This window comes from Acanthopagrus latus, chromosome 1 (assembly GCF_904848185.1).
Source record: "Acanthopagrus latus isolate v.2019 chromosome 1, fAcaLat1.1, whole genome shotgun sequence".
Lineage (NCBI taxonomy): Eukaryota > Metazoa > Chordata > Actinopteri > Spariformes > Sparidae > Acanthopagrus > Acanthopagrus latus.
This window is the reverse complement of record NC_051039.1, coordinates 10033719-10052825: the sequence shown is the minus strand read 5'-3', so window position 1 is coordinate 10052825 and position 19107 is coordinate 10033719. Positions and strand designations below refer to the sequence as shown.

Below are 19107 nucleotides of genomic sequence, written 5' to 3'. Positions count from 1 at the left end.
CTTGGTGAAGGTGTGAAGCCCTGTGCGCTGTGTTGGAAGATACCACCATTTCTTTAAATTCGCCTGTTCGAAGTTGGTTACATACATACATTATATTATAGTAAACTATTTTTGACCATTATGTAGTCAATTATACTGTACAGAAGTTGTCAGTTGCCTTTACCTATGCTGACTTCGGAAAAGCTTGAAAGAAGGTGTTCCTTCTAGGAAAATATAAGCTAAACATCCCTTCAACAACTGACACGTGTCCTGTGCATTGATCAAGGTTCATGTTAGACATTCAAACATTACGAAAACGCCTTCATTTCTCCCACAACTGCCTCTGTTGCCCTGTCCAACTGATTCTGAGTCTGTGACAAAGACATAGAGAGCCCATCTTTTAGCTGGAATCTGAGGTGAGACGATACTCTGAGTGAGGATCAGGGTTCAGGCAGCAGGGCTATATATAATGGCGGTTGAGTCGTATTGAAATGTAGTGCAAATTACCATCTGTGTATTTTCGGCCTTGGCCTCCGTGGTTTGTGGGTACTTTGGGCGGCATGCCAGAGGTGAAACAGGAAGGAGAAGTGTTCTTGGAAGAGAATGAGACGACTGAGAGCCCCAGACCTCTGAAATTCCTCATTGCAGATGAAGTGCACTTTACCCCCTGGTTTATTTTTCCCTTCCATTTTTAGCATCTCATGTTAAAAAAAAAATACTTGCTCATAACCTCAAATGTGTCATCAAAGCTATGGATCTAAACTGCTGGAGGGAGCGAAGTGGTATGTCTATTGCATCTTTGCAGCACAGACTGACACACATAACAAAGATTGTGATGAGAGGAGATAACAATGCAGTCTGATTAGTGACTAGCGATTGTCCTGATATAATTCAATTCCAAGTTGTGTGCAACTTACATTTCTAAACATATTGTGTTTTACATGTGTTTGTATTATGGTTGTATCACTAAAATATGAATTATTGTTTTGACATCTGGACGCACACAGAAAAGTTAAACAAACAATATTTTCTAGAAGTTGATTTTATTTGCTGCCAGGTATCATAGTCTATGAATTCAGCTCAATTGTAGAGAGCTGTTTCAAAGTTTTCCCACATTCCAAGAAAGACATCAAATTTACATTGCCCATGTAACAACATCCTGGTGCAAATGTGTGAATATGGTGTGAGACCATTACAGCAAAGCCTGAGTGAGTAACTAATCGCCCAGAAAGAAGCATTTACAACTTTTTTTCATCTCACTTTACAGCATCCTCTGTAGTTGAGCACCAAGAGTATCTCACTAAATGATTAGGATTATCATTCTAGCAATAATCTACATCCCAGGCTTCAAGCAAACCGTGTTACCCAGCTAATGACACTAATTGGTGAGTGAAAGCGGGCCAATGTTCGCTGTCACAGTCCCAAAAACAGCATCAAAATGTTTGAAATGTCTAGTACACATGAGACTTCAAATCCCATCTCTGTCTACCAATCCCCATTTCAAGTGACAAAGGGCAGTCACTTTCTAATTACTTCACATTGCTATGAGAGACTTTCAATGTCATGTTTGTGTATTTTGCTTATTTTTCTTCTTCAAACGTCTACTGGAAAAGCACACTTTTCCACATGAAACCCAAGCTATGGCTTTCTAAACAGAGAGAACTGCAACACTTTAAGAAAACAAATGAATAAGTGAAAGCCATAAGAAACAACATTGATCTGTCCAATGTGTCAGTCAGTTGGTAAAAATAAAAGCCTGAAGGTATAAATTCCTGGTGTCCAGATTTAAAAAAAATATATATATTTCAAATGGTTTGTTTTAAAATTGAAGTCTGTGTGTGCTTAGCCAGTTAATGAAGCTATCACTTAACTAGTTGTATCTTGCATTACACTCAAGCAGCATTTATTATTCTAACCAAATTCTTCCTCAACTGGTTTGTAAAGTTAACCTAAATTTACACAGTAAAATAAAAAATGCTGACTCTCACTCAAGGGGAGCAGAGACTGTGGCCAGATTCTGCATATGGTGTTATTCATGTGCCTCCCCAAAGATTAACCACTTGTCTACAAATAGCCAGCGGCAATAAAGATCGTCCATGGCAGCCAAACATGATGGAAATGAGGCATCTTTATAAGACCAGATCCAAACTGGTGTCGCTAGCTTCAGTCATATTATGTGCATTTTGCATAAATTGAAGGTAAGGTGCTCAGCTGATGCAAATGCGTCACTCAGCTTCTATATTTTTGTTTAGTGTTCAACGGTCTGTACTGACATGCCCAACTTAATCTATTAGTGCAGTTGATTTCAGTTGTCAATATAAGATGCAAATATTTAATGCCAATCACTGGGGAGACATCAAGGAAATTACTTTAATTCATTCTCCGTGTTATATCATTGGCCAAATCCAAATATTTAATCAAACTCATAATTTAATATTACCAAAAATTCATTCCACAGTCCTGCTGATATGGTTTACAAAAATGCCCACAATGTATCCAGTATATTGTCATATCGTCCAATCCTACATGATGTCAATGATTTCTGACAAACATAGAGATGCTCACTTATTGTATTCATGAATGAATCTGATGCTCATGAAGGTCAGGGACATCGTGTGCATTTAAAAATCAGACAGATTAAACCCACTGATACCACTGACCAGGGTCAAAATTAGCACCAGACACTAGCCAAAAGCTGTAATGTAAAATATGCAGTCCGTGGCTGGTAGCTTTGCTTCACTCACCAGCCAAAAAACTGTTGTAATTTATTGATCTGCTGGTACATTTTGAACATTTAGTAGCCATTTGAAAAGAGGACAAAAGGCTTAATTTTTTACCCTGTCCCTGACAAACGAATGATATATTTCCCAAGCATATTCATGTGTAAATAACTCTACAAGCTACTGGATCTCGGCGGAGCTCTAAGGTGGCACTGATTCTGACTGGGTATACATTAATGACTGCGGACCTGTCCTACAACAGAGGTACACGTATTAACTGGATTGTTTTAAAGTGAGAAGTACTAAGTCGCAAATACTGGTATTCCCAAGGCACTGGTTTGGAACTGATGTTCAACTGGCCCTGGGTCAACATCTTACTAGATGATTTTACAGACAAACATGGTGACAAATGTGTTATTATTATCATTATGAATGACTTGTCCACTGCTTGCACAGTTTTGGGTAATGGTGAGTCATGCTTTTTATTGGATCTGCTTTACAAGCACTGACCTACAGTAAGTAGCCATTAGAAAAGAAGACCTCATGTCCGACAAGGTTGTACGCATTTCCTCTCATCTTTAAAAGCAATTCTATGCATCAGCTCTCCAGTGACTGAATATGAAAAACTACAAGATTATTTGACAATTCAAAAGTATAATTCAACAGCTAAAATCTGTGGATCCCCACTACAGGTTCATCCAAAACAGAAAACATTAGCATTTCAAAAGTCTGAAGAAAGAAATATTAAATGTCAGATGTAATTTGAAGTGCCTTCCCATTCATTGTATATCATTTATTGGTTTGTCTGTAATTGAGTGAACATTTATTGTCATAATTAGCAAAACTGCCTGTGTATTCAGAAAATGTTTGTCTGCAAAAGGTTTCTATTCGAGGATTGCAGGGAAGTAATCCCAAAACAGATGAGGGTGTTGGGGTCTTTAAGAGCAGGGTGTCAATGAGGGGTATTACTCAGAAGCGTAAATCTAATCCCAGCATTTAAAACTGCTGACCAACGTTTCTGCTCATAAAGAATCACTTGGTCACATGGGTTTGGAAAGTGCTAAAAATTTCCTCAAATCATTTCATGTTGCACTGCACTATTTTGTGTATTTCAATCTTTACCACTTAAGGCTTCTTTACATACCTCTTTTAGTTAATTGTTTTAGACCTTTGTGATTGCTCTATTGTAAGCTACACACACACACGCACGCACGCGCACACACACACACACAATACAACCAACATTGCTTTAATTTCAACACAGTCTTTCCAGAATTTGTAATAATTTGTGTTGTTTTCATGAGTCATAATATAACACTATTTATTGTAGATAAAAGCCAGATGCCAAGTCTGTCTGCAACCAGCCAAAACACAGCCCTTTCATTTTTGAAAAATAAGTAGGCTATTCAGAAGGACACTATTGAGATGGCATGTCTCTACCTCAAACAAATTAAGAATAACTGGCCTTCATTCTCATAAAATAATTACTCAAAATGAAACCTTTGAGTTTAAAATTCTATTTTTGACTGATTCATTTACACGAAAGATTTCCGAACAATTATCACTGCTGCTGATGTAAATGAACAAAATAAATAAATAGGTTGCAGGATGAATGAGCCGCCCCGCCAGTATTGTGTCTAAACGCTATACAACGTACACCCATCTCTTGATTTTGTGAGAAAGTGCTGTTCATATTCATCAAGACTTCACCCGTTCTATCTCATAGGAATAGGCTTATGTGGGTGGCATCCTTCTTTGTAAAAACTGAACACAGGCAAACACATGCAGCACACTTTAAAACACCACATATGGTAGGAAAAAAACTTTAGTGTTTTTCCATGCACATGTGTGAAAAACACACACACAAAAAAGATGCCTCTGACAAAGACTTGCTCACAACACAATACATTTTCAACAAATGGCCAATAATAAGCTGAGTATTTAAAATGCATTTGCTAGCGTTACATTTTGACTGGCAAAACCTGATTAATTTACCGTGCTACAGTGGTTGTTTTACAGGTATTTCAGTGTTTCCTACTGAGAAATCCAAAAATCCAGCATGACGATAACCAGTTTATTACAGCTACAATGGAGGCATAACAGCTTTTCTTAGTTTTACAATTTCCTCTTCTAAAACACTGAGTAATTAGCATATGCCCGCTGTTCAACTAACATAAATCCCTTGCGTATTTGCTTTATATCAGGCAAAATTGTCATCAATACAGCTCACATTACCATTTCATGTGGTTTTGAAAACTGCTAATTATAAGCCACCTGACATACGAGTCAGATCCCATCATTTTTTTTCTTCCGGTTGACAAAGTAACCTCATTCAACCAAGACGTGGATGTCGCACTTGCATTCTCAAGTAGACAGGGTACATTCTTTGGAACAAGTGCGAAAAAGAACAGGCCATCACCCCGCTGTGTAGTTTTCTGGCATACTGAAACTCCTCACAGAGGTGATTGTGTGTCTGTGGAAGAGAAGTGAGAGAGAGAGTAGGAGGGTGGAAGGTGGGAGTGTGTACAGCGTCCATGTATTGTTTGTAAATCGCCCTTTTGGCAAAAGGGACACTTGGCTCTATAGCAGCCAGTCCACCCAGGGACACAAAGCAAGGTCTGGTGGGAGGTGGGGGAAGAGTGTGAGAGGTAATTCTGTATGTGCATGTATGTATGTATGGGGACAGAGTGTTAGAGCGATGGAGGCAGTGTCTATTAGAGAATGGGCGACAAGGGAGAATGAGCAGAGCCGCGAGGAAGACGAAAGGGGGAGGGAATCTTGAGAATTGAGGGGAGGCTGGAGAAGATGCCTTTTTTTTATGCTGGTATTGCTTTGACGGCTGTTTGGCAGAGGCGCCCAAGGCAGTGCCTGCTTGGATTTTAGCCTGTCACTTAGGACAGGGACACTAATCAGCATTGGTCCCGGTCCCTACCCCAGGAAGAGGGGGAGCACTTTCAGGCCATTATTAAAAAAAAGGGAAAAGGAGGGAGCAAGAGAGGGAGAAGAATTGCTGTGGCACAGCAGGAAATGCTAACCGCTAACCTCATTTACATGCAGGTCCAGGGAGAATGGGGGGGAGCTTATTCCGTTTCCAATCTCCATGTTAAATGCTAGCCAGGGCAGCTGATGGGAATGAGAGGCATTGTTCGCCCCATGCTGCTCTTTCCCTCCCGTTACACCAATACCTGCCTTGCCTTTCTTCAAAGGTATAAAAAGAGACATTGCCTCAGTAATTTCAATCTGCACCTGAAACCTATATGAACCTGACATGCTATGTATGCGGCTGTTTACTTTGTGCAGACTGTGTATTGCAACCCTCATAGGTCTATCTGTTCTGTCATAACCAGGTTGTGACCCGAGGCTGCCGCATTCAAAGCCATCCTTCACCCACTGAGTCTGTTCTGTGGCATAATGATTGCTATGACAACCATCACTTAAAGCCACGGGTAGGTGGAGGAGAGATGTCAGCTTCTCGTCTGCTCTTCTGATGATCTCATTTCTGGCTGGCAGGTACAACAAGGTCAAACCACTGAAACTGGCAAAGTGGCTGCTTGCTACATGCAAATGACAGAACCCGAGTTTCCAAACAATTACACTGGCCTGTCCAAATCGACACGGGGCTAAGCTCGGACAACCACAAGGTGGGGATAAAAAAAAGAAAAAAAATCAGGGGAGTCAGAGAGAATGAGATGTAGAGGGAGGGATGCCTGTCTTTGGCCAGCTATGAGCACAAAGTCTGGCTGTGCGTGCCAAATGAGGTTTTTAAACGGTTTTTCTGGGAGGATTTGTGCTAATCTAGAAAACCTTCTGGAGGAAGTGCAAATACATCTGCTGCTGACCACTCCCCTGTAGAGTACGAGGGATTAATGACATGGCAATCTGAACCAACATGGCCCCCATTCAAAACACTCGTGGGCAGTGGGAACATACGGGCAATCATGAGCTGAGCCGTCTGATTGACTACTTTTAGAACAACTTGCTACCTAAATCCATTCATTCATTTAGAGCCACAGCAATTAATCAAACAAAACAATAATTTTTAATAATCGATCAAATGTTTGAGTAATTTGAGTAAAATTCTCTGATTTCAGCTTCTTAGATTTTAATATTTCCTTATTTCTTTAGTCCTCCAAAGCCAATAAATTTGGGTTGTGAAAATAATACATTTGAGGACGTCATCTGAGGATTGTGCTTTGGGAAATACTGGCTGACATTTTTCACCGTTCTGCGTTTTTTTTTAGAGCCCAAACACCTTATCAATTGATTTAGAAAATAATCCACGACCAATAAATATTCTTTATTTGGAGCCATAAGTTCATTTTTTTTTAAATTCTGTTACTTTCCCCAGATTCATTTGGAGCTTGAGCTTTTTGTACTTTTGATACACAGATATGGTGTTAAAATGGTCATAATTAATGCGAAATCACTTATTTTTAAAAATGAAATACATGGAACACTGATTTATATCTACTTATGCTTATAGTTCTTACAGGTACCATAAACTACGGGGCTCCTCACTCACGCTGACAGACCCAGTGATTAGCTAATCTCATTAGCATCACAAGGGCAAAATCAAGTGACCAAATACCCTTGGTAAACAATGACAGGATGAGACCTGCATCAAAGTGTACATTTAATGCATTAAGAGAGGCTACAGCTACGGTGAGCAAAAGGGGGAGCCTCCTCCACAAAACTGAATTAGTCAAGACGCTCACCTGCGTTTTCAGCATCATAAATAACCTCTCACGGCAGTGACAATGGCTTTCTCTGAGATGACATCACGTCAATGATTTTAACTTCTCAGGATTTTTGTCTCGCAGCCAAAACACTTCCACTCTCTTTTTAGAGATGATATATTGTTTCCCTAGAGAGCTGTCACTGCCTTATGGTCCTACTATCCTGTGTCTGTAACAGCTCCCCCTCCTTCCTTGTACTTTTAATCTCCCTATAAAACTGATCCTACAGCCCAAAAAGCTGCAGACACGCAGCTGTTAGCCCCGGCTAGTTAAAGACATTAGCCTGTGCCTTGCTCTTGACTGCCTAAATGTGCAATGTGGAAACACTTCCACACTGAGAGGAGAGAGGGGTTAGCCTGGCTAGTGCACTAAAGGCTAACTAGAGCCAGGCTGTGCTTGAGAGAGAATATCTGCATGCATGTGTGTAAGAGGCCTCCTGCCCTCCTCTACCCACACAGGAAGTGAGGTCATCTCATAGCACTGCGCCGCGCAGAGTGCATTCAGCGAGGGCGACAAAGATCAACGTGTTGGCCAAAAGCCATTTTAAGCCCCCTGGCAAAATATACATACGCTGATAACCCTACACTGAATTACCACGTTTTAAAAAGTAGCATTCTGGAGAGTTTATGTATAATGTGCAAAGCAATATGATTGTAAGACAGTCAGAAAGCAACAAGCAAATTAGAATCCACAGCCAAAAACTATGATCATATGCCCCTTTGTGCCAAAAACTTCCCTATTTCACGTACTAGTTAAAGACGTACCACTTGCTCCAAAATTTCTTCACAGCCCACAGGCGATGGTCTTTCTTCTAAGACAATTGGGGGAGTTCTTTATATCTCTACAATGTAATTTTAGTGTCTTTCTAGGAGTGAAACGTGAGACAGAGTCCAACAATAAATCACATCCCTGTTTAGAGCGGGCGTCTGGCACGACTGGCCGGCTTCAGCTCCCTAGACCACCACCTCCTTTCCACTGCCGCTGCCTCCTCCTCCACCTCCTCCTCCTCCTCCTCCTCCTCTCCTCTCATGCTCTCCATCCCTCATGCCTGTTAAAGGCTTGTCCTGCAGGGCCTGGATGCACTTGTGTGGTACAACAACAGAGAAACCGCCCAAAGCTCTTAACAGCTCTTCCTCTCCACTTCCTCCCTCCCTCCATCTCCACTGCTACCACCACCACCACCAGCTCCTCTCTCCCTCTCCACTCTGCTCTGTCTTTCCCAGCTGCACCGGCGAGCTGTTCCGTATGAACTGCTGCCAGCTGAAAGCCTGCTACTCCTGTGAGATTGCTATTACTCAGTGCAAGCAGGGCTCTGCGTAGCCAAAGGGCTGCTCTCCGAGCTGTAGATCTCCATGTTGTGACTTGTCAACACGGGAAAAATCGTTACCAAGGCTGAGGCACTTCCATTCCACACAGAGGGGGTCTGATTGAGACCAGGCAGACAGACAGGCAGGTACTGTACTGGAGGTATTAGGACGACTACTGTTACCTGATTTTGTGCTGCAGAGGATTTTTCTGCTTAGAGGAGGCTCTTTGAAGTTATTAGATAACAAACATCTGAAGAGGAAAAAACACTTTCCCAAAGTGAATTTCAACTTGCGCTATTGATATTAAATTAAGTAATTTGTAATCAGATGCTGAACAGGATGAATCAGAGGTTTTCTTCTGAGAGACAAAATTTTAAAGTTGAACGATTCATGAAAACTGAAGACGTACTTTGATAACGCAGCGCAGGGATCATGGGAGTTGTGGTCTTTTAACAACCACCATCTGACACCAAATCTGACAGTGATTCGGGGAGAAATGTTCTCAGACAAGGTAATGTTGTAAAGTTACATTTAGCAAACTTCACAGCTTCCTCCCCCATTATCTGACGTATTATCTAATGTTTCCTCCATTTCCCCAGAAGTTAAATCACGAGATGACCAAATCAAACCCACTACTACCTTGGACAAAATTTAGTTTTTTTTTCTGGGTTTTAACATTGTTGGAAACATTTGAGATGATGTCAAGTAAACAACTCAACATAAGGTCCAGTCATTTTTAGACATTTCGATGTGGAAATGTTACTCATTAAAAGTTTTTTGATTTTACAATTTGTACTAGAGTGTGGTGTACCAGAGTAACAGAATTTACTTCTTAAAAAGATGCCAGCAAACAACGAATGAATCACAAACTGGAAAGAACATTTTTTTGAATGCTGATTATTACTACCAAATACAAGACTGTGAAACATTTTGCTACTTGCACTGAGAATACCTGCTGTTAAGTAACAATGTGTCTACTTCTGTTCTGTATAATTCATTAAAACAACATTACTGTCGCTGTGGTTTTACAGCCTGCACAAAAATCAACAAAATAAATGTTTTAAATCGGGCAAAACAGGTAAACTAAAATACCAATCCGAACGAGCATTAAGTAGCATATTTTATCTCTGAGAACGGTGCAAACCCGTTTAAGATTCAATACCCATCCCTCTGTATTTTCACCTCCTGAATGTCAAGCTCTCGCTGGACAGACATATTATGGCACATAATAATATTTAAGAAAATCAAATAAATGTATGAGAAACAGTCAAATTATTACTTTTCTTTAATAAAGATGCTCATCATTTTGCAAGTGTGCCACGTAAAAACTTTGGGTGAGCTACTTTAGACTTCAGGGGCACAACTAGCCTCTCTTACATGGACATGTAAACACTTTTGCAGCTCTTCTGCTGAAAACTAAATTATTAAACACTCGGGTCTCCCAGTGACCTCAAACATTTACTAATCAAGAAAATGTGTGGTTTATACGACAAGATAAGAGCAACTATTTAGGAGTGTAAAAAGTGAGCAAAATTCCACGGTGTACCAGGGTTTTCAGGTGAAGGTTACACATGTTTTAGGACAAAAACATGGGTTTTAATTCTTGCCAAGGTCACATAAACTTTTTTCTGCTTGTCTGAAGAAAAAATACAGACGTTTGTTCTTGTTAATTCCGAATAGATAAAAATTACTGGAGAAGGATGAAATTTAGGGACTGATATATATATATATATACACACACACACACACACACACATACATGCATGTATACACACATACACTTGTATTCTGGGTCAACCAAGTTCACCAGTATTACTCCAACTTATCTACAACACCATGCTCACCTGTTGGAAGGAACTTTGATAATATGTCTGAATACCATAAAGTGTGTGGCTAACTATTTTGCCATACTCACACTGATGAACAATGGTATTCATTAATGCCTGAATGTGCAGCAGGAGGCAGCCTGAGCACCATGCAGGGAAAGACTGGCACCCCAACCTCGATACCAGACGCACTTGGGTTATGCCACCACAAAGGCATGTTTCACATAACTATTTGCAGAAGCATATCTTACACTAACTTAGGCTGAACAACAGACAGATGTCTGGCTTTTACTCCTGCCATCCTGTCTATATGTAAAAGTTGTGCTGGGCAAACATGACTGTACCACTTTTGTTCTTCCTGATACCTATTCTGACACCTGAACTTTGTATTTTGGTAAGTGTGCTTATCAGATGCCAGCGCAGCTTAAAAAAATATATTTTTTCAAAATCTGTTTAGAGCATGACTGATCTTTTAGGCTGGTGCCAATACCAATACGAGGGAGCAAACAATTCAGAAAATCAATATATTGGCTGATATACACATTTTTGCAATTATTCCTCAAATGTGCTTATACCAACACTTGTGACACAGACATTTAAAAAGGAGGCAAGTTATGTTACAGTTAAACAATTAAATTTATTATCCCTAACCTTAAATTAAAAAATGTCTTAAATTAGAGCCCAGAGCATCTTTTTCTGCATTATATTGTTTTCCTTTTAATCCTCTATGGATGTTAAGTTACATGAGTCACCTGCCATTCACGGTTATTGGCTCTTCACGCAGTGAAAAATCTGCTAAGTTGCATGCATGTGTCTAGGACATTGCTGAGAAGTGCCAGTGTTTGGTGTTCAATAAATGTAATAAATTATGTGATCTCAGATTGTGCATATGCTCGTGATACACAAAAACGTGTCCACAGAGAGCTTTGGAAACATGCATTTTTAACGCTGTATTAACCCTGTATCTTAACACCGACATGATAAACCACCATGCTGCAAATGTGACTTGCCAATTGTCTAAAGTAGCAAATAAGGTTAACATTTGTGTACAAAGATCCAGACCTTGAGGCTCAGCGACTTCTTTGAAACCAGGCCAATTAGACCTTACCCAACTGTTTATTCACAGTCTGTGTTTTCATTTACTCTAAAACACAGAAGACAGACTTCAGTTTGGCTGCAGAATATGAACGTTCCCTGACAGCTGGTTTCTATGCTCTTTCTTACAGCGTATGGGGAGAGAGGCATCCACCACCTTTCCCCGGCCTTTAATTCATTTCTAAGTTAAAGCCTGTGTATCATTATTCGCTTGAGCTCCACTCGCCCGACACCACCAGAGCACCCAAGCCCCATCAACTTGGGGGGGGACGTGGCAGTGGTGGTGAGGTGGGGTGGGGGATTCTTGGCAGAAATTCCCCGCAAATTTTATGCCAAGAGCGAAATGGAAACCTCCTCTCATTTTCCTTTCCCCTTATACCAATGTTTTCAAGCCCCAGCCCCACCAAGGTCATTATAATCATAGCAAGTGGAAAGGAGCCAGTGACCCGCCATTACAGTAAGGTAGAGAGCCACCCAGTCAGTCAGCTATTGGCTGATGAGGAGGAGTAGAAATCTGTCCATTTCAAATGAAGAAAGCAAGGAGAGAAAAGAGCAGAATACAAGTCTTACTCCAAAAACACTTAAGGTTGTGCTCTTTATGATATGGACTCGCAGTATTTTTGACGTACTCACCCAATGGCCTTGAGAGGCTTTGAGGACGAGGATGACGACTGGCTCAGAAATAATGAAAAAAGCCTTTTTAACCCTTCAATATCACATTCATGGTGATAACGTGCACAAGCCATGCCAAAAAATGTTCAGTTTGTTTGTATATTTATATCAAAAACCAATCATGTTTTATTCCTATTGAACAAAAAAGGACGTGCACTTACGTAGGCTTGAACTAACCAGTACCAACCAATAATATCATGACATCCACCTGTCAATTACTCCTAAACTTTTAGCTGCACAGAGCCAATATTCATTAAGACAGCTAGCTAGCCTGCAACCTGTATGTTGGCGTGCCTTCAGGTGTTCGCCATGGCAGATCTTGTTCAGTTTCCTGTAAAATACCATGATTAAGGGCCCGCTGGCTAGAACTTATTCACTTTCAGAAAAGTTGTACAGTGACAGCTCAAGGCATTTTACAGTGGACTGCTTCAGCAACTACATGGAGCATACGATGGGCTTCATCTCTCGCTCCCTGACGGATTCTGCTCTCACGCTCACTTTTCCAGGTTCAAGTCAAATTCCTCCCAGCGTTGTGTCCTTCATGCTTATTCTGTTTCACTTGAAAATGCTTCCGAACACAAAAGCTAAATGCTCTCAATGCTCGTGCCTTGTTTCGACCTGATGACAACACAGCCTATAATGTTTGCATTTTGGCCCAGAATGTGGCAAAGAATACTACATATCAAGCCTCATTCTGACTAAACCCTTGTGTAATTTATAAAGTCAAAGACACATACACAATATATTAGACCTTATAAGCATTTTGACTAACCTTAACTTTTAAGAGTGAGTAATAAAGCAGCAGAATTACACAAACAATAGCACGCTGCAAGGTCATAAAGAATGGCAGTTTTCATTGTGGCACCAAAGGTCATGTTTACTTGTCAGAGTGAAGGCGCCATACTGTACTGTGACCTCCATAGCCGGCTTATGTACCCACAGACACACACGCACACACAAACACAAACACACACAGGCTGCGTATTCACTTTCGCATGTGCACACACACACTTAAAGAATAGTCTCCTCTCACAAGCTGTGCCACAGACAATAGGACAGTGCACACTGGGCTGCACAGCCCATATATCTGGGTCTGTGCTAAGATAAAGCACCTCCAGCATTAAAGCCAGTGTATTAGCTTGGCCTTTTTCACCACAGATGAAGAGATTTGAAGCTCGATATTGTGCTTGTTGGCTGGCACACCACCAGGGTGTTGTTGGCTGAATAATGAAAACACACAGACTGACAGCGAATGGCATGAGGTGACACTTCCATTCTAGAGTGGGAAGATCCAAAACAAAGCGCAAAAAGCTTCTGACAAATTCATACTTTTCGGTGACAGTTTGTTGACTGAGGAGGGAAACAACTCCTAAATCATAAAAAAAAGCCTTTCATTTTAAACCCAGGAACACAGGCACAGCAGTGCTCCTAGTACAGTGCCTGCATGGGAGTACATGATTACAGATCCGTGGGTGAAGATTTTTTGTTGCAGACCAATTACAAAGCTTAATTGAAAGGTTGACATGGACTACCTTTGGTCTTCTTGGCCAAAAGATGGAAAATACAGGACTTCACGTTTGACTGATCCATACTTTATAATGATGACAGTATGAAACACAGCTTTCACACATAAACTGTGCACCTTTTTCCAACACAAGCTGTTTATCATTAGGGAAGCTTTAGTGAACACAACCTCATTGCTGGATCTCACAATTATCTTGTCCATCATTTTCTAACATGTTAAGATGATTTATAAAAAATAAAATCATAATCAAACTGGTTTAACTGGTTGCTTATCTTACATTTTACACTAACAAAGCATGTCCTTAAATACTCTAATCATTACGAAGCATCTAAAAAAATCCTAGTAGTGGAAATTCAACTCCAGGGTACATTTGGATGTTAAAATAGACAATCAATTTCTATTCCTTAGGTAGGCAGCATCGCAGCAGGTGCTAACACATGATGTTACGTCTGCTCCACAAACACATCAAATCGATTCCAATTTTGCAATATTTCAAGACTACTGACTCACATCAGAATTATATTCAAAATCTATTAATATATATTTGTCCCCGTTAACAAGGTGACATGTCATACAATCCTACACAATGAGTCACTGCAATTACTGGAGAAAAGACACTTATTTTCTTATCTGGGAGGAAAATGAACAACTTATCAAAGTATCAATGGGCTGTACTGTACTCAATACTGGATTTTTTTTTTATTAATCTAATCATGAACAAGTTTACAAATGCCCTGGAACACATATTCTTAAATTAAGTAGATGAATGTCAAGAGTGCAAGAAGGGAAATTCAGGAAAGGGCAACCTGTTTCACGTGTTGAAATGAAAAACTGCTGCGAAAAAAAAAGCTTCATGATTACACTTTACCCTTTATACACTTCACAAAACACAGATTCTGATTACTGATGAGTAGAATAAGTTCAGCAGACAAGGTCCCTGAAAGAAGTCTCGGCATGGAAAGCGTTAGTTAAAAAAAAAGGCTGCAAAGGGTCATGTTCAGTTATATATCATAACCCTGTTCAGTGCAGTCCAACTATGTGGCTTACGTACTCCTTATGCAGCATATCAGGAAAGGCTCACTGTCCAAATATCCTCCTGTCACTCACACACACACACGCAGTCAGTCACCAGTGTCACCCAGTCTCATTCTCTATGCCTCCCAGCCAGCCGCTGCAATTTCCCAAGTTCAACCCTAGGTCAAACAACTGAGCAGCAGAGCAGTGAGCATTCCCATTAAAAAAATAAATAAATAAAAATAGAGAAAACATTTGCATGGAGCTGCAGGAATTCCTCTGATGTACATCTGATTCAAGGTGTGAGAGATCTTGATCTGTCACAGGTGAGGGAGCGCAGCTCCTGCCTTTGAACCCTGCATCAGGTAAACTGTACGTCAGTAAACTGAGTTAAGGAGACAACTTAAGGAGTCTTTTCTGGTCGTGGCTGGTTCTTGCCGAACAGCTGGCACCGTCTGACATTTAAGAAACGAAGACGATAAGTGTCATAAGATAAATGTACCAAGCCGCCGTTGATTTACAGATGAATCACTCACTTATTCATTACATTCACATACCAAATGTGACTAATTGAGATGTTTGCTTACACATGTATTGAGCAGAAATGATCCAAGAGCATTACAAAAAAAAAAAAAAAAGAAAAAAAAGATGTCACTCTGTGGATAATTCCCTTTAATAATGGTTGTCATTGCCCACTACCGTCCAGGCAATCCTCTAGTGGCCGGAGTGTGTTATCGCAGCATTTCATTATCTGGACTGATAAAAGGCACAATACGAACATCCAAGATACTGAGGGTCAAACGTACAAAAGTAAACCGAGCTACTACCAAAATCAACTCCACACGGGAATCACAGTGGGGCTTCAGCTGCGGCACGGTGTTATTTCGAGCGAGGTAGAGGAGCATATAACTGTCGTTTCCTTTTTCTAACCGCGTTATCGATCGTAGTCTGTCTGCAATGAATGGCTGCAAAGGGAAGGGGGGGAAAACCCTGAACTTCAGGTGACCGACCATGGCTCTGACATAGCCTGCATGCAGACTGGGAGGGGTAGAAAAAAAAAATACATTGACTCGGGAGAAGCGGAGAAGGGGGGGGGGGGGTTGGAAGAAATCTCACCACACTTTTTAAAGTCGACGACAAACAAGCGCGAACAAATTGGGTTCCGCGATATGGAAGCCAGCAACTAACTATGAGGCGAAAGTTAGACGTTTATCGCCGAGGAAATTGAAGTTTACCGAGCGTTGCTAGATAGCGCTATTGCTAACTAGGAACACTGGGGTATGGGTAGCCAGACTCTGGCTTGTCTGATCCGACTGACCCTTCATTTTATTGCGGCCAGACTCCCAGATCCTCCCCTTTCTGCCCGAAAAGCGACCAAGCGAGAGGCGAAACACATTACCGAAAACGCTCGGCCGTTGTTCCTCACACACAACCGACACATACGCCAACTGACCGCAACCTTTGACGGAATCGGACCACTATCGATAATACTCTTTAATAAAGCCACGTATCATTTATCCACTCACTGCCTTGGCTAACGTTACCCATCGCCAACAACATGGCTGCCTCGCTCGGACCTAAAAAGGGAGAAATAACCTACGCCGAGTCTTTTGTCTGTTTCACCTCTTTAACCCTAAACTACTGCGCAAAACACACGGAGAGCCGCTAAAATGGAACAAATCGAGTGAACGACTTACGTGAAGGCAGGCGCTTGGGTTGCTCCTGCTTCCTCCTTGGCATTTTCCCCCGTTTTTAATCACATTCTCGTCCTTGTTTGGGGATAAGAAGAAAAAAGGTTTTTCCCATTGAGACTGGAGGCGCCAGTGATGGCAGGGACTTGGTCGTGCACCTGGCTTTGCTCGGTTTAAAGTGTATTGTTGGAGGGGGGAATGGGAACACAGGCGGAGGAGGTGCCGCTGTTGTTGTTGCCGTGTCTTGACTATGGCTGCTCTCGGTGCAAGTGTGTCTCCGAGCCCCTAACTAACACTAATGCAGGGATCAAAGGGCAGCAACAGCAGAGCAGACACACACGCGCACGCACGCACACTCACACACTCACTCACTCTCTCTCTCTCTCTCTCGCACACACACACGCGCGCGCCCCCTCTCTATTGCTCTCTCTCTCTCTCTCTCCCTATGTCTCGCTCTCTCTCACTCACACACACACACACACACACACGCACGCGCTCCCTTGCACGCACATACACACACACACACACACTCGAGGAGCTCGCCCCCGAGAGCGGCGTACGGACAAGGTGCCCCCAAGCTTTCAGGGTGTATTGCTGGAAAGAAAATGTATTTGAAAAAAAAAAAAAAAAAAGCAAAAGAGGGTATAATTCAGCAGAGGGGGCCATACTGATGGAGTTGAATTACGGAATCTATTTAATTCCCCCTGCAACAACAACAACAGTAAAAATAATAGCAATATAATAATGATAATAATAATAATAATAATAATAATATAACAGTGAGTGACGTTGGTAATTTATGCAAATGATGCGAACATGAATGTCCATTTAGGCGCCATGAAACGCATAAAGCAGAGGCGCGTTGAGGCATAGATTGTACATGCTGTGACCAAATCCTCCTTGTAATTAAAATGAAATATAACATTTGCAACATGGTGATAATTAAATGTAGGAAAAAAGGGCTTGTCTTGACTGAAACACTGCATGCATTGAATCTATCCTGCTGTGCATCTGTAATACTAATTACACTTTTTTCGGTACATGTTTTAATAGTACTACAGTAATGACAATCCGAGCTTCTCCTCTGAGGAAAGTTTCTCCCAGGCTTCCATCTTACCATCGTTTATAATCTGTATAAGAGTCGCATGAGGGAAAGCAACACCTGAAAGCTGCAGTCTGAACTTCAGCTTACTTAATAACAGGAAACATCCCCGTGATCAAACATCCTTTATTTATATCTGGCTTATTTCCCCCATCACCCCCGTCTACCTCTGTTCCCCCACACATGGGCTTCATACATGTCAGGCGGCTCATTTAAAAACTGCCTGCTGAGTTTTACCTAAAATGTGTCTATTAAAAGAACAGCAGAGAAAGAAAGGTTCATTGTGTGGGAACCAGAATGAAATCAGGTGGAGGGTTTTTTTGTTTTTTTTTTAACAGGTGTCAGTGTCAGAAAAATGTCCAACAATTATCCAACCCAATGTAGTCATCTCCTCATCAAAGTTGAGAGACCAGAACTGGCCAGAGCTGAATCCTCCTCCCTCTCAGCTGGGTGTTGGGGCTTTTTCACAGCGCAGGCTGTCCCCCACTCCCTGCTGTTGGACTCCTCCAGGCTGCGTTCTGTTGGCCTGCCGCGTTCTTTCACACCTCGGCCGTGTGTGAGGAGAGCTGTGTCTTCATCCCTCCATCCTTCCATCCTCCAGTCCTCCTCCTGCCATGCCTTCCACCCACCCCCAGCGGAGGCGCAGGAGGCTCGTTACCGTGGCAATTAGTGAAAAGCCCAAATTAGCCCTCTTGGCTGTCCACAGGTGACAAAGACACTTTGCATTTCTGCTAATTAGGAAACAGAACAACATGATTAAATGGGGCCTATCAGGAGGAGAGTGGACAAACATGTTCCACAAATAGAAAAGAGTTATATATTATTGCATCTCCTGCATGAAACGATTAAGACATCCCATTAGGTTTTTCATTTGTGGAGGGGATAACGCAGGGATGCAATGCTGAACATTTTAATGGTTTATGTTGCAATTTTAATAGACTGTGCGGAGACAGCTGTGTTCCTACCTGCAGATGCGGATGGACAAGCACTCTATCCAAAGAGTGAATGACCTTCTATGAGGGAAACAGTTCAATTCTTTTTGGTTTCTGCATTTTCTCCACATTGTCTGTATTTTTTTTGCTTTGGTGGACAGCACAAAATATGCATATGGCAAGACCTCTAGACGATTTCTCGAACTACCTCGGGGAAAACGTACTCTGTTTAAGCACTGACATATAAAGTTCTGCTGGTAAAATGTTCAACTTTGACAAAGAGTTCGTACTACATATTTGTATGCCATTTTTTAAGCCAGAGCACTTGATAGAAATAAGTTGTAAAAGATGGAAGAGGTGACTTAGAGGGCATATGCAGACATCTGGTTCAGAGCAGGTACCTTGGTTTGAAATGCAGCACAAACAATGCAGATCTAGTTTGTGCGTCTTGATGAAACCAGCTAAACAGCTAAATGTCTTTTGGATTTCCTTGTCAGGTTTGATCCTT

At 41.4% G+C, this 19107-nt stretch overlaps 1 protein-coding gene across 1 annotated transcript in view; it reads right to left on the bottom strand.

Annotated features, from left to right (window-relative positions):
* Positions 1-16930, bottom strand: part of znf827 (zinc finger protein 827) — a 71950-nt gene extending 55020 nt beyond the window's left edge. The window contains exon 1 of the mRNA XM_037116731.1: positions 16572-16930. Coding sequence (XP_036972626.1) covers positions 16572-16614 — 43 coding nt within the window. The 5' untranslated portion in view covers positions 16615-16930. The remainder of the gene's footprint in view (positions 1-16571) is intronic.
* Positions 16931-19107: the final 2177 nt, after the last annotated feature.